Source organism: Heteronotia binoei, chromosome 11, assembly GCF_032191835.1.
Source record: "Heteronotia binoei isolate CCM8104 ecotype False Entrance Well chromosome 11, APGP_CSIRO_Hbin_v1, whole genome shotgun sequence".
Lineage (NCBI taxonomy): Eukaryota > Metazoa > Chordata > Lepidosauria > Squamata > Gekkonidae > Heteronotia > Heteronotia binoei.
In genome coordinates, this window is record NC_083233.1 from 48,552,642 (window position 1) to 48,580,346 (window position 27,705).

Sequence of the window (27,705 nt, forward strand, 5' to 3'; positions counted from 1 at the left end):
GACACGTGGAATAAAAATTGCTCTGAGATAAATACGGTGCAGCTGGTCTCATATAGATAGAAGCTGGTACTAACATAAGCCCTTGATTTTTTTCCTTCCAGAGTAAGTGCTCATGTCCATACCCTTTTGAAAGCCAGCCTAAGAATTCATATGGCCTTCATTCGACATGGGGGTAAGAGGCTATTGAGACAGCACAGGTTATTGTCAATTTGGAGGTGTTATAGTGGTGCAGGACGACTCAGAGATAATAATGAGCACCTTTCTGGGAGGAAGTTATGGAGAACTTCAACTCCACAAGAATTGTCAACCTCCAGTAAAGATTTCATTGAATGAGGGTAGTGCCAACACACTACCCTCATTCAATGAAACCTTTACTGGAGGTTGGCAATTCTGTCTGAGGCAGGGTATCTACAATTCAGAGTGGGGTCAAGCATTGCAGTATGCACAGCACCAAGCAGGAGCTGCCTTGGCTTTGAAGAACTTGGAAGATGCTCCAAAATTTCCAGGAGCCTTAAAACCCACATGTGTTTGGGTCAGCTCAAAATTCTGCAGTCTAAATTGCATAGTGGCTAGAGCAGCTGATTACACCTGGGAGGTGCAGGTTCATATCCCTGCTTTGCCATGGAAATTTACTGGTTGACTTTGGGCCAGTCACTCTCTTTCAGTCTAACCTACCTCATAGGGTTGTTGTGTTAGGATAAAATAGCAGAGGGGAGAACAATGCTTTTGGGTCCTTTGGGCCCCTATTGGGGAGAAAAGCAGGGTATAAATATGCACATATATAATAAGCATCTAATTGAGATACAGCTGCCAACCTTGTTGCAGTTTTGTCATTCTAAAAATGTTCTTTTTCTTTAAAAGAAAGAAAATGTAGATTATGGAATTCTGATCAGGACCACTGGGAATGAGAAGGTAGGATGGGATTTCTAGGAGAGTGTGTAAAGGGACAAACTATCTTCTTGGTAACTGGGCTATATGGATCAGAATAGAGGGTTGTAACAATCCCTGAAATGTAGGGTCTTCATCTCCATGATGCAGAGACTCACTCCTTGGATTCATGGAAGATGAGATGCTCAGCAATCTGACCAGTGACCCAAATTCACAAAACTCTCCTGGTCCTGCTTGTTGATGATGCTGAGATATTAATATTAACAATCAGGGCTGATTTTGAGCAGGAATGCAGTTCCGGCTAACTTGGCATAGGGGGTGTGACCTACTATGCAAATGAGTTCCTGCTGGGCTTTTTCTTCAAAAAAAGCCTTGTTAACAATTATATTTTAATATTTATCCTTTGTAAGACACCTGTTATGGCAAGATTGAAAAGAGCCAGGCCCTGCCCCCTGGATATCAGTAGGGCATCTTTTATAGGCAAAAAGTTGTAAAGAAACAGGTCCTCCTTTGCTGACCACATGCACATCGCAAGCGTCAGATTCAGAGGACAGGAAATAGCTTCCTTCATAGCCAACTGGAAGGAGCCCCTCGCCTTGGGGGAGCTAAACAGTGTACTGCCTGGTAGTGCTCGAGACCTGAAGGGGGAATGCCTCTGATGCAGGAATGGATACTTGGAGGTGAATTAACAGCACTACAAGGAACTGTGCAACAAAAGAAGCTAGTCTGTCTCCATGGCAACTCTCTGGCTTGTGCACCCTTAATTTATTGCCTCTTTGCCCACAGTATGGAGAAAGGCTGTCTTCTGTGCCTGGATACGGGGGTACCCTGCATAATGCTGGAAGTATAAAACAGACAGCTGTTCAATGCAAACCACCATTACCCATCACCAGGGCTTTTTTTTTGCAGCAGGAACTCCTTTGCATATTAGGCCAGACACCCCTGATGTAGCCAGTCCTGGATCTTACAGTAGGCCCTGTACTAAGAGCCCTGTAAGCTCTTGGAGGATTGGCTACATCAGGGGTCTGTGGCCTAATATGCAAAGGAGTTCCTGCTACAATAAAAGTCCTAGCCCCCACAGGTAGGAAGGAACACATCTGCTCATATGGTTGCAATCTTCCAGGTGGGAGCTGGAGATTTCCTGGAATTACAACTGATCTCCAGACTGCATAGATCATTTATTTATTATTTATTTATTTAAAATGCTTACCTCACTTATCCTGGAGAAAATGGCTGTTTTGGAAGGTGGGCTGTATGGCATTATACCCTACTGAGGTTCTTCCCCTCCCTAAACCTCCCTAGATTTCACCCTACCAGACCTCACCCTAGACCTCTTCCTAGACCTCACCTTCACATCTCCAGGTATTTCTAAACCCTGAGTTAGCAACCCCATTGGATACTTTAACCTAGCGCCACTTTTCAACCCTGCTGGTAGCTGCACTGGCTAGTGATGGAGGTGATGCCATATTTGGCTACCCAATCTCAAAAAACCATACTCAAGCAACATGACCCAAGCTTTATCTCTGTGCCTTGATGCAGACCAGGGGATGAGGCAAGACTGTATCCCTGACTGAACTGGAGTTCCCAACCCATCTCTACTGAAATAAGTTTTTTGGCCACTGTGTGACACAGAGTGTTGAACTGGATGGGCCATTGACCTGATCCAACATGGCTTCTCTTATGTTCTTAAATTTGGAAACCAAACCAAGAGGACTTAGCACAGTTTGCTGTCTTTTCTTCCCCTTTAAGGTTTCCACAATTGGCCACAGACAATTATTTAAGATGGAATTGCTGCATTTCTGTGCTATGGTGGAGTTTGCTGGATTTGAAACTTTTTAGCAAGGAGTGGGACAGTAATGCGTCTCCAGAGAAGAGGCTGTGTGGGAGAGACCAGTAGCCAAGCTGGGCAAGGAAGCTCCATTCTTTAAACCTTCCTTTCATTACCATGATAGCTAGAACAAGCTGAGGGTCCCAGAGGTCTACTTTCCTACAACTGATTAAGAGATTGCACACAATTTAAAGCACTCCTTTGAACAGAACTTGCTCTGTTATCTAGTCAGTGGGCAGAAGAGCTTGGCTCTTTTGTCTCCTTTCCCACCGACAAAGAACAAGCGTGTCCCACCTCACAGCATGATCCCATTTGAAAGGTTCTATCACAATGTTGCATGTCAGTTGGGGGTTGCAGCAGTGTTCCCTCTAAGCTGAGTTAGTGTGAGCTAGCTCACAGATTTTTAGTTTCCAGCTCACACATTTTTGTCTTAGCTCAGGAAAAATGGTCCCAGAGCACACTAATTTATGCAGTAGCTCACAACTTTAATGCCAGTAGCTCACAAAGTAGAATTTTTGCTCACAAGACTCTGCAGCTTAGAGGAAACATTGCCAGCAACCCTACAAAGGTGAAAACAAATCAAGATACTTCTGCCCTTCAGAACTAGAGAGATGAAGGTAGTGCTGGTTTCTTTAAGACCCCTAAGAAATGAGAACATTTTGCATGCTGATCGGAAGAGCAGCTCCCATCCCCTGGTTGAGGACCCTGCTATTTTGAACTGGTACTTCTCCTGGAAAAAGCCACATGGTGCAGTGTGGTAAGCTACAGTACTGTAGTCCAAGCTCTGCTCATGACCTGAGTTCAATCCCAGTGGAAGCTGGCTCAAGGTTGACTCAGCCTACCATCCTTCCAAGGTCAATAAAATGAGCACCCAGCTTGCTTGGGGGTAAAGTGTAAATGACTGGGGAAGGCAATGGCAAACCACTCCATAAAAAGTCTGCCATGAAAACGTCATGATGAAAGATCACCCCAGAATCAGAAACAACTGGTGCTTGCACAGGAGACTACCTTTACCTTTTTAAACCTTTACTTCTCCTGGAAGCCTTGGGGCAGGAAAGGGAAGGGAAGGGAAGACAATCCTTCTTTCCTGGTCCTTCATGAAGTAGAATATATTCACCTTGAGTTAATTTCACAGAATTTTTAGTCTGGCATTAATAGAACATCTTTGTCAGGGGGACCATCTTGGCTGTTCCCAGCTGGCCTGTGGGCCACACCAAACACCCATGTGCTCCAACAGCACTGCTCATTCTCTGATGCTCTTGCTCTGTCTCTGCCTGCAGATGCCAAGCGAGGGAATAAGTGAATGTTGTGGTTGGTATGTAAGACACAAAGACCAAAAGGAAAATACAGACACACTCAGGATACCACCTACTAAATTAGAATGGTGTAGTTTTACTTATAATGGCTCTGCATGGTTCTAAGCATGCTTACTAGAGGGTAAGTACCATTGAGCACAATAGGATTTGTTTTTGTGTGTTCTTGCTTAGGATTGCATTGTATGTCTAAGAACAGCTGACAGGTGTGCCACATCTCCTCTAGCATGACCAGGGTTGCCAACCTCCAGCCAACAAAGATCAGTTCACCTGGAGAAAATGGCCACTTTGGAAGGTGAACTCTATGACATTATACCCCGTTGAAATCCCTCCCGTCCCCAAACCCTGCCCACCTCAGGCTCCACCCCCCAAATCTTCATGTATTTCCAATTCTAGAACCGGCAACCCTAGCATGACCCACTCTATCTAGCCTTTTTGTTGTTCAGTCGCACAGTCAAGTCCGACTCTTTGTGACCCCATGGACCAAGTCTCACCAGGATGGTCTTCCACCATCCTCCGAAGTCCACTCAAATTCATGTTTGTTACATCAGTAACACTGTTCAGCCATCTCATCTTTTGCTATCTCCTTCTTGTTTTGCCTTCTGTCTTACCCAACATTAGGGTCTTCTTCAATGAGTGCTCCCTTCTCATTTGGTGACCAAAGTCACCCAAAGCTTTAGCTTCTGCATCTCACCTTCCAGGGAACAGTCAGGGTTGATTTCCCTTAGAACTATCTAGCCTAGGCTATTCTAAATGGCAGAATAAGTATGGGGAGAATGCAAGAGGCCAAACTGAGAGGAGTACCCCATTGAGAAGATTCTACCCATTCAATGGGCTGGAAAGTATGCAAGAATGAAGGGGCTCAGGCTCCAGCAACAGCCTGGAAGTGGCCTCTGCTGTAGCCCATAGCAGTTAAGACATTTGGCTTCAGGCTCATGTGGTTTCCTGGGGTTCTGTGCCTGCAATTAAAAGCTAATGCTAGAGGAAATCTTGGTCTTTCAGCCTTGAATGTAAGTGTTCTATGGGTGCCACTGCACGTGATGGACCCTGTCCCCTCCCCCACAGGTTCTTATGTTGAAAAAAACAACCCAAAGGCCCAGCAACTGCCTTGTCTTCCTACTGTGCAGCTAGATCCATCTTCATTTCTATAACTGTATTTTCAAAATAAACTCTCTTTTGAGCCATTATAATTGGGCCTGCACATTTAATGGGTAAGGAACTGCAGTGCTCTGGTCCACTTTGAGAGGGTTGGAGATGCTCTTTGTGAAGCTGGAGTCTGTGGAAATGGAGTACCAGTCCCAAAGCCACATAATACTATAATAACATCAGTTCTAGAAACTGCTTTTGCTAGACAAACACCTTCTGGTAGCTAATTTTTCCATACAGGTCCAGCCTCAAAAACACCCTGTCTTTCTCAATTCACATTTAAGTCTGCAAAAATCACTCTTTCAGCCTCCTTCTGAGAAGACAAGTGGAGTATGACTCAAATTCTAGGGGCTTAGAGTGATAACCAACCACTAAAGTCCATTAATCAGGAATCCACTACTGAAAAATGGAGGAGGAACATTTTATGTAAGCCAGAAGTACATTCGGAAACGTTTACCCCTAAAGCCTGCAAAGATAGGAAAGATGCCACCCCACCTTTCCCCATGTAGCAGAAAAAGCAAGCTAGAGAGATCACAAAGAACATGGCAAGTTTTATCTAGCTTTGTGCAGATATCCAGGCTGAGGAAAGGTGATCAATACAATGTCAAACACACAAATCCAAGAGGATTAATTCCGGTCCCTCAGTGATTTAACACTTAATAGCAGAAAATCCCCAAACCAAAATGAACTGAGCCTCTGGCCTTCATTCTGCTCTCTCCAAGCCAGCTCCCCTTCCCTCCCTCCCTCCCTCCCTCCCACTACACCATTTTCCAGATGGGAGATAACCTGGTTTGGCCAGGAGGTGAGGAGCACAGAGGCTGTGTAGGGCCACCTAGGCCTTGGGACACATTCTACAGAACCCACTCTCAACTGGAACATTTGTTTCCAACTGGAGGGGAAAAATGTAATTGAAAATACAAAGAGATATTTATGTGGTTATTGCAAACTGCATGGGTTGTGTACAAATTCCATATTGGAATAAGCAATTCTTGGACAGAAAGTAAAATAAACTTTAAAAGCCTATTTCAGAAGACATGTCCAAGGTATGTGAAGTCATTGGGGAGGCTGTGGGTGGGGGGGAGCCATGAAACCATTCTTGAGATGCATACAACCAGGTGAACTTCTGTACAGAGCCTAGACACCTACTATTAGATACAACTAGGGCTCTCTCTCTCTCTGCAGTTCATAACCTTGGGAAACCAGAGTTCCTGATCACAGGAAGAGGGAGTTCTGCACACATTCAGCTGTATGCCCCTAACACGATCCCTAACCATAACTCAGATTCCAGCAATATGTGTATTCTATTGCCTTTTATATACTTACCATATTGACTTCTGAAATTTGATCAATGCTTGAAATACGGATGCTCATTCCCACTGTAACAGGGTTACCTGAAATACACAAGACACAGGGTTAGTCCCTGCATATGGCTGAGTTTACTGGCAATCAATGTTCTAGAACCTGTCCAAATATTCATAGCAAGCAAAGTATCAGGCCCAGGGGTCATTTTGTAGAAAAATAGGTGGTGGAGCTCATCCAGGACTGTTATGCAGCTGCACCTACTATTCAATGGACATGGTGGGAAGGAGGAGGTGGAACTCTCAGAAAGGTTCAGGAACTGTGCTCCTGTGAGCTCCCGCTGAATCTGAGGCCTGATCAGGCCTGTGATCTAGTCATGCCTCTGCTGTAAGCACTAAGTAAGAAATAAGCAAAATGGGCAGGTATTTTAGATAGCAAGGACATTACTGGGGGGCTAATTTCTTTTCTAAAGCCAAAGAGAGAGTGCTGAGTAAGCTTCATCACAGCCAGTGGGCTCAGTACTGTCCCCTAATCATTCCTTCTCCCTCCCAGTAAAAAAATCAAAAGAGCTTCCTTCCAATTTTCCTTGCAACAGCTGACCAGCAAAGACCCATTAAATTCCTTTCTACTTAGACTAGTGTGTAAACCTGCAGGAATAGGAGGGACCTTTCCCACAGCAGCTCCCTAACTTTTGGGATGCCTGGCCAAAGAGGGTCTGCAATTCCTCAAGCTTCATTGGAGGGAGGGGTGCAGGGACAATTGCAAGGCATTTCAAATTAAGGATATGTATTAATGAATGGGGGGGGAACCAAAATCCTATTTGTTATTGACATTATAACAAAAAAAAAATGCAAGGTAACTGACAGGGATATTAGTTTTGTAGAGAGTTCAGATATTCAGACTCAAAGAGATGGGTGGGGGGAGAGTCAGGAGATAGTGAAACTGACAGGGAACCATTCCAATCAGCAGACTAAAGCAGATCTTGCAACAGAAGAGGTTTTTCCTAATAAGGCTTTCTTTCCTCAGTTTCTCCACTAGTTATCATTAGGTGGTGGTGGGGAAGGAAGCTTTTTTGTTCTTTTATAAGCAATGGTCCCCCCAGTTACTTGCCTATGGAATAGGGTTGCTAATTCTCAGTTGGGAAACTCTTGGAGATTTTGGGGCAGAAACTGGGGAAATTTGAGTTTGGTGAGGGGAGAGAGCTGCCATTTAGAATTGGACTTCAGGAAGTCTTACAAATGAAGAAAAACATTTTATGTTGTAAAATGGACTGTGAAATAATTTCAAATTAATGTGGAAATATTGTGATTTAAAATATTGTTTAAAATAATGTTTTCAATATATATTAGTTAAAGATCTCATGGAGTGTTCTCCTATATACCTTACTCATACCCGTGAGCTCTCTGGTTTCACATTTATAATAACCTAGGCTGGATGAAATTTCATTCAAACTCTTTGATAGGGATTAAAGGAACAGAAAACAAATGAGGCCCATTTCTGCTTATATAGTATTGTTAGTCAGTAAAATGTTTCCAACGGCTTCTATGTGGCTTTTAACTTCCTGCCCCCCAAAGTATGCAAAGCGCTCTTAATATATTTGCTGAAAAACAATGCTACACTGTCTTCCGTGACAACAATTCAAATGCAAAGACATTTGGAACTTACAAGCAGGAATTGTATTCATCCAAGGCCACAGTAGAATCAGAAAAAAATGGTTCTAGCCCAAATGGTTTACAAGCCATCACAGTACTCAATATGTGCATGCTGGGAAAGGAGCAGGGCCCTCCAAAAGTCAGAAAGCCAATTCAATGATTGGAGTGGAAATGAGGCATACAGAAACATCAGTTGGGAAGATCATCTGTGGTAGGAACACCTGTTTGAAGATGCTCCTGACACTTAGGTCATCTGCTGCTATCCCTCTTGTTGCCTTTGCTTCTGTGTAAAGGAGAGGATCTCTAGAATAACAGATATTTCTCAGGGTAAATTGCTGATTGTTGTTAATTGCATCAGTCTCATTAGATACATTAAATATATTAAAGACTTCCGTTCAGATTTTCCGTTCATGTCTGAGTACACATTCCTATTAGTGTTGTGCATTCCAGTGATTATTTGCAGCACATACAAATACGGAATTCTTGTGTGTTACTCATACTGAGTGTACAAACATGAATAGTCAGTTTGCCTGCTTCTGCGTGTGTCACTCATTGGGCCACACACGCGTTTTAAGTGATTTCTACCAGACACTACTATTCCAATTAGTGTTTCCCACTCAGCACTCATGCCTAATGTCTGAACAATGATTAAAAGTTCTGCCTGACACCAAAATAGGATTTAGAAAGCAATCCTAATGAAGTAAACTCAAGACCCTGCTCCCACTCTATTCAATGGGGTTGCTCTCACACTGCTGGCGCTCTGCTATGCCACTTCCCTTTTTGAGTGGCAGATCACACTCTCTTCCCCATCAATACCTGCCTGCCTTTTTTGGGTTACCAAAGTATCCACTTTCAAGGCTGCCTGCCTTCTATAGGTTTCCAAATGTCTGCTTTTTACCCACACTACAAGTAATACATACAACTGATATTCTCTCTTCTGTATGTCAGAGACATGGAAAGCCTGACTGCCTGTGTGAGGATTACAACCACTTTTATAAAAATCAGAATTGGACTGAAAACAAGGAAGATACAGCCAGAAATGTGTTTCATACGAAACCAATGAAAAAGGAATTAATGAAAAAGAAATGAAGGGCTAGGCATAATTGTATAAATGTCATTGTTATTATTATCACCACCTGGAGGAAGAGGGCCTCTGCTCTCTCATGGTGGTAGCTGGTGGGCAGAAAGTTGCTCTTTCTATCACAGAATGGGGAAAGGTGGTCCTAGATCTATAACTCAGTCCCAGATTTCAGAAGTCAAGATTCAATCTGCAATTGCTACCATGTAGAAACTTAATTCACAAATGAGCCACAGAGTTTAAGAATGAGACTTGCTGCAATTAGGAATCCCAGTTTTAAGTCTTATCCAGCCACAAAGTCTCAGTCAAGGGCTTTAGGCAAGTCATGAAGGGATTATAATAATGGACAACTTTGCAGGCAGTTGTAGAGATTACTGAGATAACGAGTGTGAAGGACTCTAGCAATAGATATAACAACCTTGAATGTATTAATAAGCAGAAAACATGTTTTTAAAAGAGACATGTTTCTAGTCCTCATTATGAGAAAGCAAGCCTTGCTAATATGGAGGTGCTGTCAGCTAGGATAGAGGAGGCAGGGAAAGGGTCTAGTGTAGCCAAGGGCTACCATGCTGGCAAACTTCCTGGACTACTCTCATGAACTCTTGTCACAAGTAATGTATTTATTCATGCAACCACTGTCAACCTATCTTAAAACATTGCATGATTTTAATCTATTTACTGATTGAATCTGGAAACAACAACAACAACAATCGCTACAACCAAATACTCAGTTTAGGGGCTTACAAATTCACCAGCACTCAAGCCATGAGTCTTCTGCCCTCCTACTAGTATACCTCCTAACAACCTAGTTAGGGCCAGTTCAGGCATCCAAACTATGCACTGCAAGGGAAGGCAAGAGAGCTTCTAGCTTATCAGGGATGCCAGCCTCCAGGTGGGTACTGGGGATTCCCCAAAATTACAGACCAATTTTGCATGAGGTTTGTTCCGGGTGGAGAGCCCTTTTGCTCCCAGGGTTTCTCTCCGTTTTCACACAAGTTGCCTTGGAGCTGCAAGTTGGTGCAGTGCTCTTCAGCAGCAAGCAGGATCCTCTTCCAAGCGGTTTCTGCTTGCCACGAGAGAATGGTGCACCAACTCGCAGCTCTGGGGCAACCTGTGCAAAAATGGAGCAAAGCACCAGGATCAAAAGGGCTCTCCACTCAGAACAAGCCCTAGTGTGAAACTGGTCACAGTTTATATCCAAACTACAGAGATCAGTTCCTTTGGAGGAAATGGATGTGGAGGGTGAACCCTTTGGCATCTACCCTGCTGAGATCCCTGTCCTCCCCAAGCTTCATTCCCAAATTTCCAGGAATTTTCCAACCTGGAATTGGCAACCATACACACAAACCAGTGGCCAAGGTTACCTGGCAACCCAAGCTATGGCTTTCTGAGGAAATCCTTTCTCAATCCCCACATATAGCAATCAGAGCAGAAGCAAAAATCCATCCTGTAATGAAATGCAAAAAACACCTGGAGGTAAAAAAGCCCCACTATTGTCCAAAATATACCCTGTTGCTGAGCATCATGTAAAATTGCATTCACTTATTTATTCATGTACAGGCATTAGCTTTTATTCTGAGCAAATACTCAAAGCAACAACATTTTTAAAAAAATATATTTAATTTCATCCATATGTAAACAAATCACACAAACAGCCCAAATTCATGCAATCAAACGCAAACCATCAAATTAAAACAACTACAAAAACCCTTCAAACCGCACCAGATTAAGACATGTCTGCAAAAGTAATTCAGGCTATGATATGCCATTAAATACTAATATTCATTGTTAGCATTTGTATAGCACTTGCCCATGTTCAAAGTGCTGAGCAAATATTGTCTTGTTACAGTCTTTACAATAACCCTGGAACATGTGTGTGTGCATGCGTGCAGGTGTGTGTGTGTGTGGAATGTCATCAAGTTGCAGCTAACTTATGGCAACCCCAGCAAGGGGCTTTCAAGGCAGTTGAAAAGAAGAAGTGGTTTGCCATTGCCTTGCTCTGCAGAGTCCTCTTTGGTGGCCTCCCTTCCAAGTACCGATCATGCTTTGCTTCTGAGATCTAAGAAGATCAGGCTGTATCATTCTACTTTCCCTCCCATTCCTGGAAGACAAGTGTACATTATTAAACCCCATTTGGTAGTGGGGAAAGGGAGCTGGGAGTAAGAACCTTGCCTAAGACCACCCAGTAAGTTCATGACAGCAAGTCAGAATCTTAGGTTGGAGATCTGAATGTGGTTTGTGGTGTCATTACCCTCTCTGACCCTTGAGTTAGCCGGGGAAATAAACCTGACTGAGCAAGAGCATTTTCCCTTCTTCCTGACAAACCACAATCCAAGTAGGTGGGTCTGTGGTCTTTACAGCAAATTGATCAGGCTGGAGTCACCTGCCTGACAGCCTTTGAAGCAGAGTCAAATTATTACAAATTTCAGCCGCTTTCCTGCTTCTTCATTAGCATTTTTAAAACATTCTCCAGTTCAGTTCTGGTTCAGACATTAACTTTGAAATAATGGTTTGGTCGCTGATTCAACAGCTTTGAACTGGTTCCGATGCATTTTATATGGAATTATTAATACGAAACTCATTACAGCTGCAGTGTAGCTCCTATAAAATGAATATTTAAGACTTTTTAAAAAAAACATGCCATTTGAATGCACTCATGCCAAATCATCCAGAATGATGTCAATCATATCTGACAACTGAGTGGACGGAGATAATATGTAGGGACAGAAATTCATTCTACATCAACTGGCATTGCAGGAATAGAAAATATAATTTGAGCTCGTTTCAGGTATTTTTCTTTTTCATCTCTCCTAGCACTGGAAAAAAAATCCAGCATGAATGCCATTACATAAATACAGCCACACTTAAAATATCAAATACAATTCTAGCTATCCCATTTCCAGAAGGATATACTGCTGCTAAAAAATGACAGAAGGGCATCATATAGATGGAACCTAAGAGTATTTACTCAGAAGTAAGTCCCACTTTGTTTAATGGGATCAAAGGCTTAGAGCACTTTCCTACAAGAAAAGTCTAATATGTTTCAGGTTTTTTTAGTTTAGAAGAAAAGATGGCTAGAGAGGGAGAAAGAAATAGAAATTTCTAAAAACTATGCATCTCTGCAGCACAGATAAAGGCATTCCTTTCTCCCAGTACTAGGAGCTGAGATCCCCCTGAAGCTGATTAGTGGGGGGGCTCCGGGTGGATAAAAGATAATGCTTCTTCATACATTTGCTTATGGAACCCTAAGATATGGGGCGATAGCCATTAGCAGAGTTGCTTTTTAAGAGGATTAGACAAGTTCAAGGAGTTTAGTTTTAACAATAGTTGTTAGCAATGATAGTTCAATGGTGCCTCCATGTAAGTGCCTCCAGCCTTGGTTTACAGTTGTTGGTGGAAACAAATGGCTGAACTTTGCACACTTTGGTTTTCTCTAGTGAGGCAAGACTTTTTATTTTCACTTTCAAGAAGAGATGCATTGATCAAAGGATTCAGTTAGGGGCCAACACTTTTGTGGCCCTTTCTCCGAACAAATAACTCACTTCCTGGAACTCTGAACACTCAAAGAAGATTTGACATATAATCTGAACTAGTCATATGGTTCTGACTGAAAACCATTCCAGACATAAGTTCAAATCCAAGTTTATGGAAATGTCCCACTAGCCGACAGTTTAATTAAATTAGATTTTATTTCGTCTTTAGCTGAGAAAAGCTGTTTGCACTTGAGGTCAAAGTAATGAAGGAAACAAAATAATTTACCAATCCAAGAACTAAACCCTCCCCACACTCCTGGATTGTCTCCTCTTTTCCTCTGGAAAACGTAATATTTTTCACCGGTCTCTGTCAGGTTGAAAAGATGGGGCTTGTCTAATCAAAAGAACCTCATGAGGTTCTTATTTTGTACCAACTATTGGTATGGATTTGTGTTTAAGGGCTCAGTTCCAGTTCAGGTTCAAGGCAACCATGAGGTTTTTGCTATCCTTCTGTTCAGGTTTGGTTCTGTCTAATTTTGATGGGGGGGGCATAACTCCCTGATTTGAATCTTCACTTGCTTTTCTTCAGGACTTAGACAGAGCCATTGTGTGTCATAGTACAAATGTCAAGCTAGAATCTGCGAGACCCAAGCTGAAAATTCTGCTGTGCCATAGAAGTCTTGGTCCAGTCACACTACAGTAAACAATGCCTTTTGCAACTGCATTTTTGCTATTCTTACACAGTAAAAATCCAGTTGCAAAAGGCATTATTTAGTGTAGTATGAATGCACCCATTGTCTAACCTACCTCACGGAGACAATACAATGTATAAGAGAAAAATTACGTCAGCTGCTTTGGGCCCCCTTGGGGGAAATAAAAATTATTTGAAGAAAATAAAAATTAAAAAATAAACAACCTTTGCACTGTGTTGAATGCTGGATGTGGCAGAGGGGAACATTGTTTCCTTCCTTACCCAATGAAAAGAAAAGTCCAACTCAGTCATGAGAGATACCCGTTTGGTGCAACAGAAATGTTCTGAAGGTTGTTATGACTACCTCCTCTCTCCTTATCATTATCTCTGTACCCTTCTTTGTATTTACAGTGGATCCAATGACTTCATTTCTGAGACCCCAGACCCTACCTTAGCCAGCCAGTTGATGGAACAGGCTCCCAAAGTGTTATGCCAGCAGGATTTTGTGGCCAACAAAGCAGAGGATCTGCACAGTATCTTTTTTAAAAAGAGGCCTGCACTGCAGCATCCTTGGCTATCCCATCCAAATTTGTGATTTCTGAAGTCACCTGGTTGAGCTCAATAAAATATACTGAGTCCAATTCATTTAATGGGCTGATGCATGTGCTTCTTTTCATTTCCACTTCGAGGCAGCATCAAAAAAATCATGGAAGCATTTGTAAACACATCCACCAAAACCAAAACAAAACAAAAATTGTTGACACATCATATTTATCAGAGGAACCACAAGGAGGTATTTCCTCTCCTTTTTGAAATTTTAATGAAGAAATCACACGTTGCAGTTGGCATTTGTTTATAGTTCTGCGTTAGCACGTGTTGTCATGGCTGGGTTTCAGATTTATTTTCAGTCATTAAGCTGGGAAGTTGGAGGGGCTTCATAATGCACTATTCTTTGTAAATTTAGAACCAACGTACTCCTCTCATTGACCCCCAGCTAGAGAAAACTATCCTGTCAAGCCCCTCGTTCCATAGAATGGTAGAGGAGATTCTCAGAGCCCCCCTTCCACCACTCAAAAAGGCCTGACATCACCAGTGCCACAGCTCTCTCCAGGGGTCATTCTGTAGAAAAAGAGGTGCCAGAGCTCATTAGCACAACTCATTTGCATATGCCACAGACCCTGACACCACCAGAAGGTGTACTAAATTATATCAGCTCAGCATTTACCTTAAAATGCTTCTTGAATTATAATTGTCATAATAAAACCTTACTCCCATTATACTTTTTAAATTACTTTCTCCTATGTGGTCACAGTGGCATGATGATTTACATCTGTCTGCTTTATGTTTTGGTTATTTCCCAATTTTTTGTGGGGGGAAAATATTAGAAAGTTTGTCAAATCTTAGAGTTCAGCAAAATTCTCACAGGGGATTTGAACAATGGAGCTCAGAAGCAAGTATTGGGGAGTGGGGTTAAGAAAGAAAGAGTACAATAAAATTTAGAGGTTCTGGAGTTCCACTCCTGTGAGCTCCTACCTCTCTCCATCACAGGATACAAAATCAGGAAGAAGTAAAACTGGTAAATATAGGAGCAGATGATCACCAGTTCAGACAGAGGAGGATTCTGTCGAATTATCACACCCCTCATTTTACTTCCAAGTAAAAAGATTTAGAATCTAGAACCTCAGCCATTTAGCCAAATTTCTGCAAGAAGGCAGGATCAGGTCATCCATTTATATATAAGCAGTTCTATTCCAAAGAGCAATCTCCTTGCTGACAGAATTACAGGGTTGCTATCCAAAGCTCACAGCCTATGGAGCTGCCATGAAATTCTTAATTCTGAATGGTTGCAGGATGCCCAGTAGCCTAAGGAGGTATATGTTTTAAAGGGTAGGGTACCAGACAAATTTGATGAAGTCCAGGACAGCAATATATTCTCAGGTTGCCCAGAAGCTGGAGGATTCTGTGAGAGAAAAGTATTTGAAAGGAGCTCTCTGACTTTTCAAAGAGTTAACTGCAGCTCCTGTTATGTTTTGTCCCATGATTAATTTGCTTAGAAGGGCTGGAATTGTTACAAAAAACAGTGAATTTTAAGCAGGGGTGGAAGATACTTGAGGCAATGTATGGCAGGTTCAGTATGTCGCTGAGGAAATCTTTTGCTTTCCCTCTATGCCTCTCCCTATTCCAGTCTTTAACTCACACCAAAAGGTCTCAAGATTTCCCAAATGCTTGTTGACTGGAGTGGTGGCATCACTGGGAGCCTTCTCAGTTAGCATCTGTTCTCCACACCCACCCTGTGGCTGTGGGATAAGCCAGTTTCTATTTCAGTAATGATTCCCCTACTTTCCCCAAGAACAAAAATAAACTAAAGCCATCATGCAGGGTTGCCAACATCCAGGTGGGGCCTAGAGAACTCCCAGAATTATGACTGATCTCCAGACAACAATAATTTCCTTTAGATAAAATGACCACTTTGAAGGGTGGGCTCTATGGCATTATACCCCCCTCAGATACCTCCCCTCCAAGGTTCAACACTTAAATCTCCAGGAATTTCCCAGTTAGCAATCCTAGTGCTGGGGGCCAAACTCCCCCTGCCCTGAGGGAAGAACATTTCTTCTTCCAACATGCCTGTCTGAAATCTCTGGGTTTTTTTCTTGGCAGCCTCTAAGGAAGGAGATTTCACAACCTCTGGTCTTGCCTTTGCATTCAACAAAAGCTGTTGTGCCTCTTCTTTCTAATATTTTTAAAAAGATGTTGATTCCCATGCTGCCTCATTGCACACCTGGAAATTAAGATCCTTCTGCCACCAGTAGAAATGAGACTACCAGATCCAGGGCTTTGTCAGTGATGGCACCTTGCTTGTGGAATGCCCTCCCCTTGAGGCTTGCTTGGCACCAACGCACACACACACTCTCTCTTTCAGATGCCAGGCCAAAATGTTACTTTGTACCCTGTTTTTTTAAAATTTAAAAATGTTTTTATAGTCTGCTTGTAGCATAAGGTCTATTTTATGAGAACCATTTTAGATTGATAATTTTTTATGGTGGTTTTATGCTCTGGTTGGGGATTTTAGCTGCTAAGGCTTTAATAGTTTGTTAATTTTAATGAATTTTATGCTGTTTTATCATTGTATCCTGTCAGCTGCCTCAGGCAGGTTCTCTGGAGAGGCGGCATATACCCTGGCTAAATGAATATGTACATGAATATGAAAATACCAAGTTCCCCTCTGTAGGGATCATTCAGCTTTGCAAATGCATTTACTACTCTTCTATTCACATAAAGCCTGTTTCATACATGATGTAGGTATGCTCTCCATTATTTACATGGTGGAGGAAGGTGCTATATCAACCAGATCCTCATGCTAGGGTTGCTGGGTCCCCCTGGCTACTGGCGGAGGGGGGGGATAGGGGAGGGTTGCCAGATCCAGGTTGGGAAATTCCTGGAAATTTGGGAATGGAGACTGGAGAGGACAAGGACCTTAGTGGGGTACAATGCCATAGAGGCCACCCTCCAAAGTGTCAGTCTTATTCAGAGGAAGGGATCTCTGTAGTCTGGAGATGAGCTGTAATTCCAGGGGCTCCCCAGGTCCAACCTAGAGGCTGGCATCTCTACCTCATACAAAGTCCAGATGCTGAGCCTATTCCTATCTTTCTGGCCTGATATCTGAAAGCTCCAGGGATTGGGGCTTCTCTGTCCCTTCTTCTTTTGCAAGACTATCTGCCTGTTTAGTCGAGGAAAAACAGAAGCTGGGTCAGAATGGGCAAAAGAGCTTCAGGCCAAGTATATCTGTCCAGTTCCCTTCTTGGGTTAGAGCCTGGCTTGCCTCTAGATTCCCCGCACCCTCAGGAGTGCTTATATAGATGCTATAGAGCAGGGGTGGCCAAACTTGCTTAACACAAGAGCCACACAGAATAGATGCTGGATTTTTGAGAGCTGTAAGACATGAACATCAAAGAAAGGAAGGAAGGAAAATAGATTGGGGGAGAGAGAGGTAGAAAGAAAGCAACTTTAACTTTAAATGTGTTCTCCAAGCTGCCAGCTGGCTTGGCTTGGAGAAGTGATTTCAGGAGACAAATGCCGTCTTCAAGCCAGTCGATGGGGGGGGGGGGCTTCGAGAGCCACACAATGTATGTGAAAGAGGCACATGTGGCTCCCAAGCCACAGTTTGGCCACCCCTGCTATAGAGAGTCAGTTGGCTCAGAAACACCTGCTGTCAATGTGAGAATGAAAAGGAAGGCAGAATGGGTACCACCTTCCATTTACAGTGTCATCTTTTTCTAATACTCCATCTTCCCTAGTTACTACTGGGTAAATGAAAGAGCCATGCTTGGAAAAGCAATATATAATGTTTGAGAACTAGGGTTGCCAACTTCCAGGTGAGGCCTGGAGTTCTACAACTGGATCCCCTGGCTGCTTTGGAGGGCGGACTCTATGGCTTTGTCCCTCTATGGTATGGTCCCATCTCTCCCCAAGCCCATCTCTCCCCAGCCCCCACCCAAATCTCCAGGAATTTCCCAACCCAGAGTTAACAACCCTAAAGACATCCTCCCAAACTCTCTCTCTCTCTCTCTCTCTCTCTCTCACACACACACACACACACACACACAGAGCTCTTGAGACACACACACAGCCTTTGGCTTATGCCACATAATCATGACATGATTACTGCTTTGCCATTGAGAGACAGATAAGAGGTTCGTGTCAGAGAGGGACTCTTCCCTACTTGTGATGAATGCAAGGGCTTGATACATAGAGAGGTATTCATTTCATGGGAGCTCAAACAGACAATATGCTAGGAGTTCATAAATGGCATTCCCAGTAATTTTTTTTCTCTAAAAATCAGGTGCCCATTGTCCGAAGTTGAACAGGGATCATGGCACAAGAAGACAGTGAGTTTAAGACTCCCTGTCCCATTCCCTCTTGGGGCAAACATAAAGATACCTTCATCAGCACCTGTATCTTTCCTCACTGTATTTCTCTATACCGTACTTTTCATCCCAGTGGAAACCCAAGAGGGCTTACAACATGGCTCTCCCTTCCTTTTGTTTTTGCTAGTCACAACAACAACCTTATGAGGTCAATTATGCTGAGAAGGAGTGACTGGCCCAAAGCCACCCAGTGAGCATCTATGGTGGAGGGGGGGATTCTAAACTAGATCTCCTGCCGCTATAACATGCCGGCAAACAGAGCAAATCGCAGGCAGCTTTAAAAAGCATTGTTATTTTCAAAGTCCACAATTCCTCCTTATGGAGAACATGCTCTAAATTCAACAGGATCCCCCTTGCATGCTTGGATTACCTGGACAACCCTGCAGCAGTTACATCAGCATAGGGTTGCCAATTCTGAATTGGGAAATCCCTGGAGATTTGGGGAGGGAGCCTGGGAGGTTGGAGTTTGAGAGGGGCGGGACCTCAGCAGGTCCACCCTCCAAAGCAGCCTTTTTCTCCAGGGCAACCAATCTCTGTCATCTGGAGATTAGCTGTAATCCCAGGCGATCTCCAGGCCCCACCTTGATGTTGGCAAGTCTGCACTGAAAACCTGAGGGAGCAAGACCTTATCTGATGTGCTGCTGCATACAGCAGGGGAACTCACTCCCACAGAATATCTGAATCAGCTGCCAGAGAGGAAGAGGACATGGCACAGGGCATTTCTCTCTCTGCCCTATTCATACTTTTCACATAGAGGCCCATCGGATGAACAGCTCTGCTTTCTGTTCAGAAGATGCTTTGGAGACTTCTCCCTTATCTCATTGTTTAACTGTTCTTATTTACAAAGGAAGAGGGATCATGTGAGGAGATGGAAGGAAGGAATAGGGCTTTTTAATCCTGGACAAATTGTGGGTGGGGAGGATGCTACTTGGGGTCTGCCAGGTGACCCTGAGATCCAGCCCACTCATCATCTTAAGGGCTTCCAGGGAAATGGCTGGTGCTTCTCTGCCACTTAGCTCTGCCCGAAGCTAACAAAGCATCTCCAAATTAAAAAGTGAACTGCAATCCCCAACAGGCCTGCCCTCCTTTTGGAATTAGCTGGAGTTCTCTCTTTCCTCTTCTCCTCCCTTCCCCCCACAAACCTAGATGGGCAGGATAGCAAATTTAGGGAACCTAAAAGAGCCGAGGATGTGTTGGAAGAGGAAGGAGGTGAGGTTACAGAGGCCTGCCAAATATCATGAGCAAGTCATTCCTTCCTTTTGTTGTCCTTAAGGCTGCAACACTGAGCTGTGCTTGGGGAAGCCATTCATTGATCTGCTACAGATGCTCCTCTTTTGCCCCATTCGCTCCAGGCTCCTATGGACATCCCAGGCTTCATACACTCAGCCTTTACCTAACCCTGTCCTCTGTTCCTTTGCTCTTACTAGGCAATACACTTTTGTCACATTTTGAGCTGCCTCACACAGTCTTGTAAAGGGGACCAAGACCTTGCAGGTTCGATAGACCAGTTCTTTGCAGTGTTCCCTAAACTGTGGTCCAACTTGGCATAAAGGAAAGGCACAGGGGAGGTTTTGCAGCTGTTGGCAGATCAAGTCCCTATCAAGGGCCATTGGTCACAGGGACAGTAGGCATCACTATGGAACTTTCCTAAGGCTCTTGCCCAAAGATCCTTGGTGTGTTGTGCTCTGCTGGTTCAGCCTCACCTCAGCAGTTTTAAATTTGTAAAGTGTGACTGGATCCATGTGTGTGACTTGGGATGGTCTGTTTGGCTCAGTTCATACACCCTGGCAAGCACTGTGACACCCCGTGCAAGATGCAGCATTTTAGCCCCCCCCCCCCCCCAAGGCAAACAGTCCCTCTTGCATTTCAACATCAATGCATAGGAAGCCACTTCACCCACATAGCTTGCCATTACAACTTCACCTGCAAAATGGAGGGGTGGCAATGACTCAATAGGTACTGGGCCACATGTGCAAACTGTGCATTCCCAGAAATAGAACCATTCAGTACCATTAATTGAGGGATCCTTCTTTCTTGGCTAGAGGTGGGAGATGCTGTACTCTGGTGGTCCTTCCTCCTCTATCAGATAGGTTGCAGAAGGAGGGCTAGGGATTTTCGCTCTCTTCTTTGGGACTGATGCTTTTGAATAATGATGGCCACTCCCCCTTGCCAGCTATACATGAAACTGCTAGGAGTGATTGGGAGTGAAGCATCCTCAGAATGCTGATGTCTGGAATCACTAATGCACTGTCTGAAGGCTCATGAAAGAAAGCTCAATCCAAACTAACACACACACCCCAAAACCCCCTAACCATAGTTATTTATTTTGTATGTGGTTGCATTTCTCCCACGCAAAGATCAAATTTTTCATCTGGGGGGTGCTACTAGATCTGGCCCTTATATTCAATACCCAGGTGATATCTGGCATTAAGCACTTTCCACCAGGGCAGGCTGATGTACCAGCTGACCCGCCCTCCTCCCTTGATAGGCAGTTATCCATGGTCTAACAACATGCAGGCTAGATTACTTCAGTGCAGTCTATGTGGGTATGCTTTTGAAGACAACGGGAAAATTTCAGTTGTTGCAGAACACACCCACTTGATTGGCAAATCTTGATTAACAATCTCATACCTCCCTGGTGTTAAAACATGTTCATTGGCTAGCATTTTCTTTTTAGGCACAATTGACAGTGCTGGTTTTGACTTCCTAGGCTCTCAGTGGTCTGGGAGACAAAGTATTGGAAAGACTTCCTTCTTTATCATTTTGTTTAAGACCATCCTGCCTTCAGTGGTCAGGTAAACAGCAATCAGGGATTGGGCCCATTTATGGAACAGCCTCCTTAGAGATATGTATGGCACCAGTGAATGCCAGGGAAAAGACTCTTGTTCTTTGGTTTGGGGGATCATTATCTTTCTAGTTTCATATGTTTTACTGCTGCTGGGGTTTAACAACACTGGTTTCTGTTGATTTGCTGTGTTTTAATCTAATGTTGTGTTGGTTGTATTTTATTTAATGATTGGCAAATGCCCTGGGGGTTACAGTGGAAAGGCAGGATATAAATATTTAAATCAAACGAATAGACCTGGCAACACTGTGCTCAAAGAAGCTTTATCGCTGGCTCCTACTGGATTTCATTCAAAAATTGCACCACTCTGAATTGTCTACCTTGACTTTTCCCCACACCAGTCTCTACTCAACACCCCCCCCCACACACACACACATTATGCAGCCTTCTCACAACCCCAGAGCTGTCTACTTCTACATTGACTTCTCCAAAGCACTGTTGATAAGGTTGCACAGGGCAGGAGCAATGTGTTAAATGGCAGAACTTCCAATTACTGCCATGCTGTTGACCTCTGGCTTCTGAGCTCTTGAGGACTTGGCAAAGGAGGGCCCTGCCAAAGTCTTTCTGGGGGCTTGTAATGCTTTGCTGCTCCATAAATGAATACGCTAAACTGAGTTCAAAGGCAGGAAGAGGCAGTCGGGAATCCTCAGATTGCCAATGAGAACATCCCCTTCCAAAAAGTGGGGTATCGTGGCTATCCCACAAAGTAAAAACGTAAGAGGAAGCACAAGATACATACAAGACAGATTACAGATTTATGAATATACGCTCACCATTGAAACATGTGTGCTAAAGGGCAACAGTATCAAGCAGCAACAACAACCCGTTTTGCCATCAAAAGCCAAAACCAGCATTAACTAACATCCTACTGGGACTGTTTCTGGTGCTTGTGGGTTCCCCCTTTTTGAGCTGAGCAGACTCCACCATCTCAGGCAAGCTCTTGACTTCTCCTGAATGAATATTTCATCCTGTATTAGTAGCACTTGAGAGCAACAATGCAAGTGAGAGCTCCATGTATACTCGTTGCTCGGCCAGGAGACATGGATGGGCCCAACACACTGCCAAGCAAACTGACATGCCAACCGCAACAGAGGGGGAGAGATGCTTGTGGGCCAGGTGGGGTCCAGCATTTTGAAAGGAGGAGAACAGAGCTCAGATGTGTCTCCAAGAAACGTGACCATTGCAACGGCTCCAGAAACGCCAGCCACAGACAGACAATGGCTGCTCCCCTCCCCCCCAACATCTCAGCCCTGAGTAGACTAGGAAGGATGCTGAATTTGACCTGGCATCGTTCATCTGGCTGCTGGATTGTATGTCAGAGCCAAGCAGAGGAAATGGGGAGAGAGAGATGAGGGGGAGAGTACAGGAAAAGACAAGGCAAGGTTTCCCAACCAGAAGGCGCAGTAAAGGAGAGAGAGAGAGAAGGACAAAGGAAAGAAAAAGCAGGAAAGTGAATGCAGAGTTGCAGGCTGATTTGAAAAATGGAAGGCAAACAATCCTCAGTGGTTCCCCTGCCAATGACAAAAAAAAGCAACAAGCCTACCTCCAAAGTCAGGCCGGAGGCGGACATCGTACCCTTTCAGCAGTTTGTCCACAATCCCTTTCACCACCGAAATATTCCCAGTGGATGGGCTGAAAGACAGAAGAGTAACAAGGCCTCATTACCATCACTGCCCCCAACAGAAGCAGCATGTGGCATGGTGCCCATCAGCCCACCGCGAGTACATTTCCTGCTGGGCACCTCAGAAAGGACAGGATCTGATGCATGACAACAAGCCAAAGTGCTTCTGTCTGTATTGGATTTGGCCCGGAGGGAGCCTGATCTGCCATGGTCAGTATGGCATAGTGTCTGTGGAACCGAGGTGGTGTAGTGCTTTGAGTCGGGCCAGGATCTAGAAGGCCCAGTTTCCAATCTCTACTCCACCATGGAAGTTTGCTGGGTGACCTTGGGCCAATTGCTCTCTCCCAGCCTAACCTACCTCACAGGATTGTTGTGAGGAAAAAATGTTCTAAGGATAGAAATGAAGAAGCCTGGTGTTGTAAGGTGCTTTGGGTCCTTCTCAGAAGTGAAGTGAAAGAATGCCGGGGGCTGCTGCAAGGAGGCTGGGAACTGGGGGAGGCAACCTCGGATCCACGTCCACTCCTGCTGTCTCTCCCACAAACACAGGTCTCTCCTCCTACTATGCATACAAATGAACTCACTCACACACAGATTCTTTTGGCAACCCTGAGTTTTTCTCCTAATATTCCTTCCACTTGGAAACATGTTGAGCAGCACGGGTAGCACCCTAGCACAGTTGGAAGGAAGAGCTCAAGGAAGCCTTCCTTGACCCATGGTTTCCATCATCTTCCCCATGCAGGGCCAGTTTCTCTAGCCCCACTGCTAGCTCAAAGGGCCTGTTGGCATTGTTTGGCTTCTGCAAACCTTATCCTTCTTCTGCACATTGTGAGCGGTCCCTAGTATGCCTTTGTTACACACACTTGATGCCCAATGTTGTGCCTGTGTCTTCTCCCAAATCAAACCCTCATCGCTATCCTTTCTCCTCTTGCACACACCCGCCACCCTGTTAACAGCCTCTGCCTGATCTATCACACGCACAGCGTCCGCATTCAGTTCACAAGTCTCCTTCCTCTGCCAGTCCACACCCCCCTCCCTTTTACACTCCAAACATTCCCAGGTTGCTTGCGCCTCTCTGCAAACAGATACATTTTCTATCTCTCTCCCCCTCCCACTTCAAGTCACAGAAGAGGGTTCTCAAACCCTTGAACATGGATGTTCTTTGCTCTGGAGAGCAACTGCCCCTGCAGACTTGAGAGGCAAGACTCCATCTTTGCATCCATGTGGCAGAGGATGCCATCTCTGCCTAAGCCTGCTCATTTCCACCTAGAAGCTGATGGTTTTGCTTTCCACCACGAAGTGTGTGTCAGTGTTTGTGTGCATGGAGGGGGTGTATGACTGTATAAGCACTCCTTGCAGGGGATGGGGGAAGGCAAGCAAGCGAAACATGGTAGTGAAAGAGGAGGAGGGAGCTCAGAAAGGCAAATGGACTGTACATGGCTTCTCTAGCCTTGCTCTGTGAAAGGAGGTTGCATAGGGATGCCACGCCACTGAGCAAAGTTCTTGCTAAGCCCAACGGCTAAGACATCTTTGGTAGCCTACAGGTGTTTGCTTTTTCTCCGGGCACCTTTTGGTGCTGCCTAGTCTTTGTCCATCCAGGCAGCACCAGGGCCTATGCTGATCATTAATGGACAGAGAAAAGGCAATTCAGTCCTCTCACCTAACTCTCTGACTCATACCGACGGAGCTAATACTGTGGGAATGGCACCATGCACCTCTGTGACTGTGGGTGCAAATAAGCTAGATGAGATTCAGAGGAGGCTTCGCTTGGCACGGGTACAACTCAGCCTGATCTTTTTGGGGAGTCAGTGGGATTGGGGGCCATCTGAGTGCCTGACCTCTCAGCCAACTGGCCCAAGAATTCCGTCTCCCCACCATGACCAGCCGCTCCCTGGCCAAAACTTGGCTTCATGGGCCACAATGCCCTGGCTAAGATCTGGGAACTGCAGAGCAGTCCCATTTGCGGAAAGCTCAAACCAAGCATCCTGTGCAGCACCAGTGGGAGCAGGTGATTGCTACTCTTCAGGCTGAGTCTCTGTGCTGCAGGTGTGTGAGGATGCAAACTGAAGGACATAAGTTAGAATCTCAGAGAATAAGCACATAGATTGTTGATGCGGGCATCTTTTATCTGATACATCAGAGTAAGCCAAGAGGTGTGTGTGGGGGGGAGAGTGTTGGCACCTGTTCTAGGTACATTGAAAAGCAGCTTAAAGTGCCTGCTGCTGATGTGTCTCCATGGAGCAGGTCTCCTTCCTTCCTTCCATCTTCTCACAATCCATGCTTGTCTTAACAGAGTTTATCAAGGTACAGGTAGATTTATACCCCTCTTTGCCTTGAGCCAGTACAACTAATTCTTGCATGAAGGCTATAACACTGATTTAGATGGTTATCTCAGAGAGACAACTATGTCTATAGCAAGCTCTCATGTTGCAGAGATCTCTTTTTCATATAGGTAGGCATATTATTCTACCCTAAAACCACAGTAGGTAGCTTTGGATGATTATCCTCTCCTGCAAAATCTAGTCCTCAGTTAATCTGGAGAAGATTAATTTCCAGATATCAGCTGGATATGCAGGAAAGTAAGCTGGGCTGAGATCAGGCCCCAGGCCCAGCTGTGAGATGATGGCATTAGCATGCACCAGGGCCTGCAAGACTTGAAGGGCCTGATTCATATTTGAGACAGACTGAATGGTCTCGAGTCTGGTCTAAAACGGATTTGATGAACACTCCCCTCAAATGGCAAAATGTCTATATTTTGATGAGTTTGCCTGGGATCTTATATAGGGCAAGAACTCTTTGCAAGAACTCTGCTTTATGCTTATTGGATTTCAGGATAGCCTGGAGGAATGACTGCCTTCATTTTATAGGAGGGAGTCATAACTGCTAAGCCAGAGGTCACAAATAGGATCTGTTTGTACAACCAAACTATACCTGGCTCACCGCCACACCCCACCTGGGGCAGAAGAACGATATCCTTGGCAAGACCAAAGCACCCGAAGGGTTTAAGTTGCTTGCAGGGTGCAGAAATGGTCTGTTCACAGGACCTGGACCCCTTGTCCCCGGGCTATCCTCCTGTCTATGGATCTGTGCCAGGCACTTCTGTACATTTGATCAGGGACACACCGGTAGGAATAACACAACCTCACTGAATGTCTGAATCACAGAGAGAGGCAAACCTTCTTGGGCCAGTGAGCACTGCCTACGGAAGCACAAGGGGGGCTCGTGGCAAGGCAAGCTCTGCACCCTGTCCACAAAAATGTGTGTGCTGGCAGTAGATGGATGCTGAGATGGAGGTTCTGCACCTCTTCCTCAGCATGCGCAGGTCACACGAGTATGGAGACACTATCTGTGTCTGGCTATGCAAATGTCCCGGGTGCCTCCGTGATGCCATTTACATGCACATATTCACTACCCCAACCCAGAAACATGGACTGTGTGGTGTTTGTGATGTGACCATACATGCACCGCCTGGCTGGATAGGCAATGGTGTGTGGTGGGATCCATGTGGTGGTCACCTGGGGAAGCAGGGCTCCTGTCCCCACCACCTCCTTGTACAAACAGATCTCATTGGCCACTTAATCCATGGCAGATGCCCTGAGAGAGGCACATTCAACACCCCCCCCCCTCCACACACCGACTACCCCTAAAGCTAGCCTCACTCCCCCTACAAACAGCAATGCCCGGGCGCCAACACCACCTCGGCCACCCCGATAGTACCCTGGAAACGGATCCAGCTTACCTTTGGGCACAGCAGGCGAGACAAAGGGCTGCTAAAGCAGAGATGAATCCACTCAGTCTGTCTGCCTGAAATCTCCACATTTCCACCAACACCATGAAGGGGAGAAGGAAGGTCTGGTGGGGAGGGGAGGAGGGGAGGCTGGTGCTTCTGGAAATCCCCCGCTCCGGAGGGAGAAAGGAGCAATGAACAATGTCCTTGGTTGGCTGGGCTGAAGAAAAAATCACACGAAACGCCTTTTGGATATATAAAAATGGGGGGGGGGGGGTGTTGGCGTTTGGTCCCCGCGCTGCTCAGTGCTTCTGGCAGAGCCGCCTTCTTCTGGCGTCCAGCATCTCCTCCTCAGCGAGGCATCCTCTGCCAATGGAGAAAATCCCGGGCGGCGGGGGGGGGGGAGGGGGGAGGAACAAACGCCCGCAAATGGACTCAGTCAAACGTGCGAGCCGCTCTGGTGGTGGGGGGCGAGGAGGGGGAGGGAAGGAGAAAAGAAAAGGAAGGGGAAAGGACCCCCGGCCGGCGTCCCCCCCCTCGACCCGCCACTTGGCTCGCTGGCGCTGCCCCCCCCCCGGCTAGTCTGCCATCCAGCCCTGCAGATGTGGTGCCGCCTCGCGCCTGCCAGCAGCCACCTTCCGAGAGGAGGAGGAGGAGAGTCGATGTGTGTGGTGGGAGAGGAGGAGGAGGAGGAGGAGGAGGCGGCGAGGGAGGCCGGGCGAAGAGTTCTCCAGCGATGCGAGGTGGACTCCCGGCCTCCACCCGCCCCCCTCTGCCTGCTGCTTGGGTCCCCCTGCCCTATTTTTAGCCCTGGGTCTGGGATGCTCGGAGACCTGTTTGCTTCGGCTTTGGGAGGGGATCGGGGAGGTGGGAGAGTGTGTGTGTGGTGGTGTGGTGGAGGGGGGGCGCTGGGGGAAAGAGCCGGCCAGGGGCGAGCGGCGGAGAGACTCCTGACTCGCAGGAGCAGCGGCACCCCCCCCACCCCACCACCCCCACTCCGAGCATGCAGGGAGACGGCTTGGGACCATTCACCCCCCCCCCACTCCCCAAAAAGTCTCAAGAGGGAGGGAGGAGTTTGAGAGGAGATGGGGCAAATGTAACACCCCCCCCCCCCAAAAAAAAATCTCAGGGCAAATCAATGACATTCTGACGTCACATCTGAGAACATTAACCCTTGCTGGTGTGCTCCGGGGTCTGACGGGGCGAGCAGCAAAGGCGATGC

At 45.5% G+C, this 27,705-nt stretch overlaps 1 protein-coding gene across 2 annotated transcripts in view; it reads right to left on the reverse strand.

Annotated features, from left to right (window-relative positions):
• LOC132579560 (gamma-aminobutyric acid receptor subunit beta-4) overlaps positions 1–26,691 on the reverse strand; it is a 98,268-nt gene extending 71,577 nt beyond the window's left edge. For both annotated transcript variants that reach the window (XM_060250014.1, XM_060250013.1), the window contains exons 1-3: positions 26,496–26,691; positions 22,682–22,770; positions 6,499–6,566 (exon numbers count right to left, since the gene is read on the reverse strand). In XM_060250014.1, coding sequence (XP_060105997.1) covers positions 6,499–6,566; positions 22,682–22,770; positions 26,496–26,590 — 252 coding nt within the window. In that variant the 5' untranslated portion in view covers positions 26,591–26,691. The remainder of the gene's footprint in view (positions 1–6,498; positions 6,567–22,681; positions 22,771–26,495) is intronic.
• Between the last annotated feature and the right edge of the window lie 1,014 nt (positions 26,692–27,705).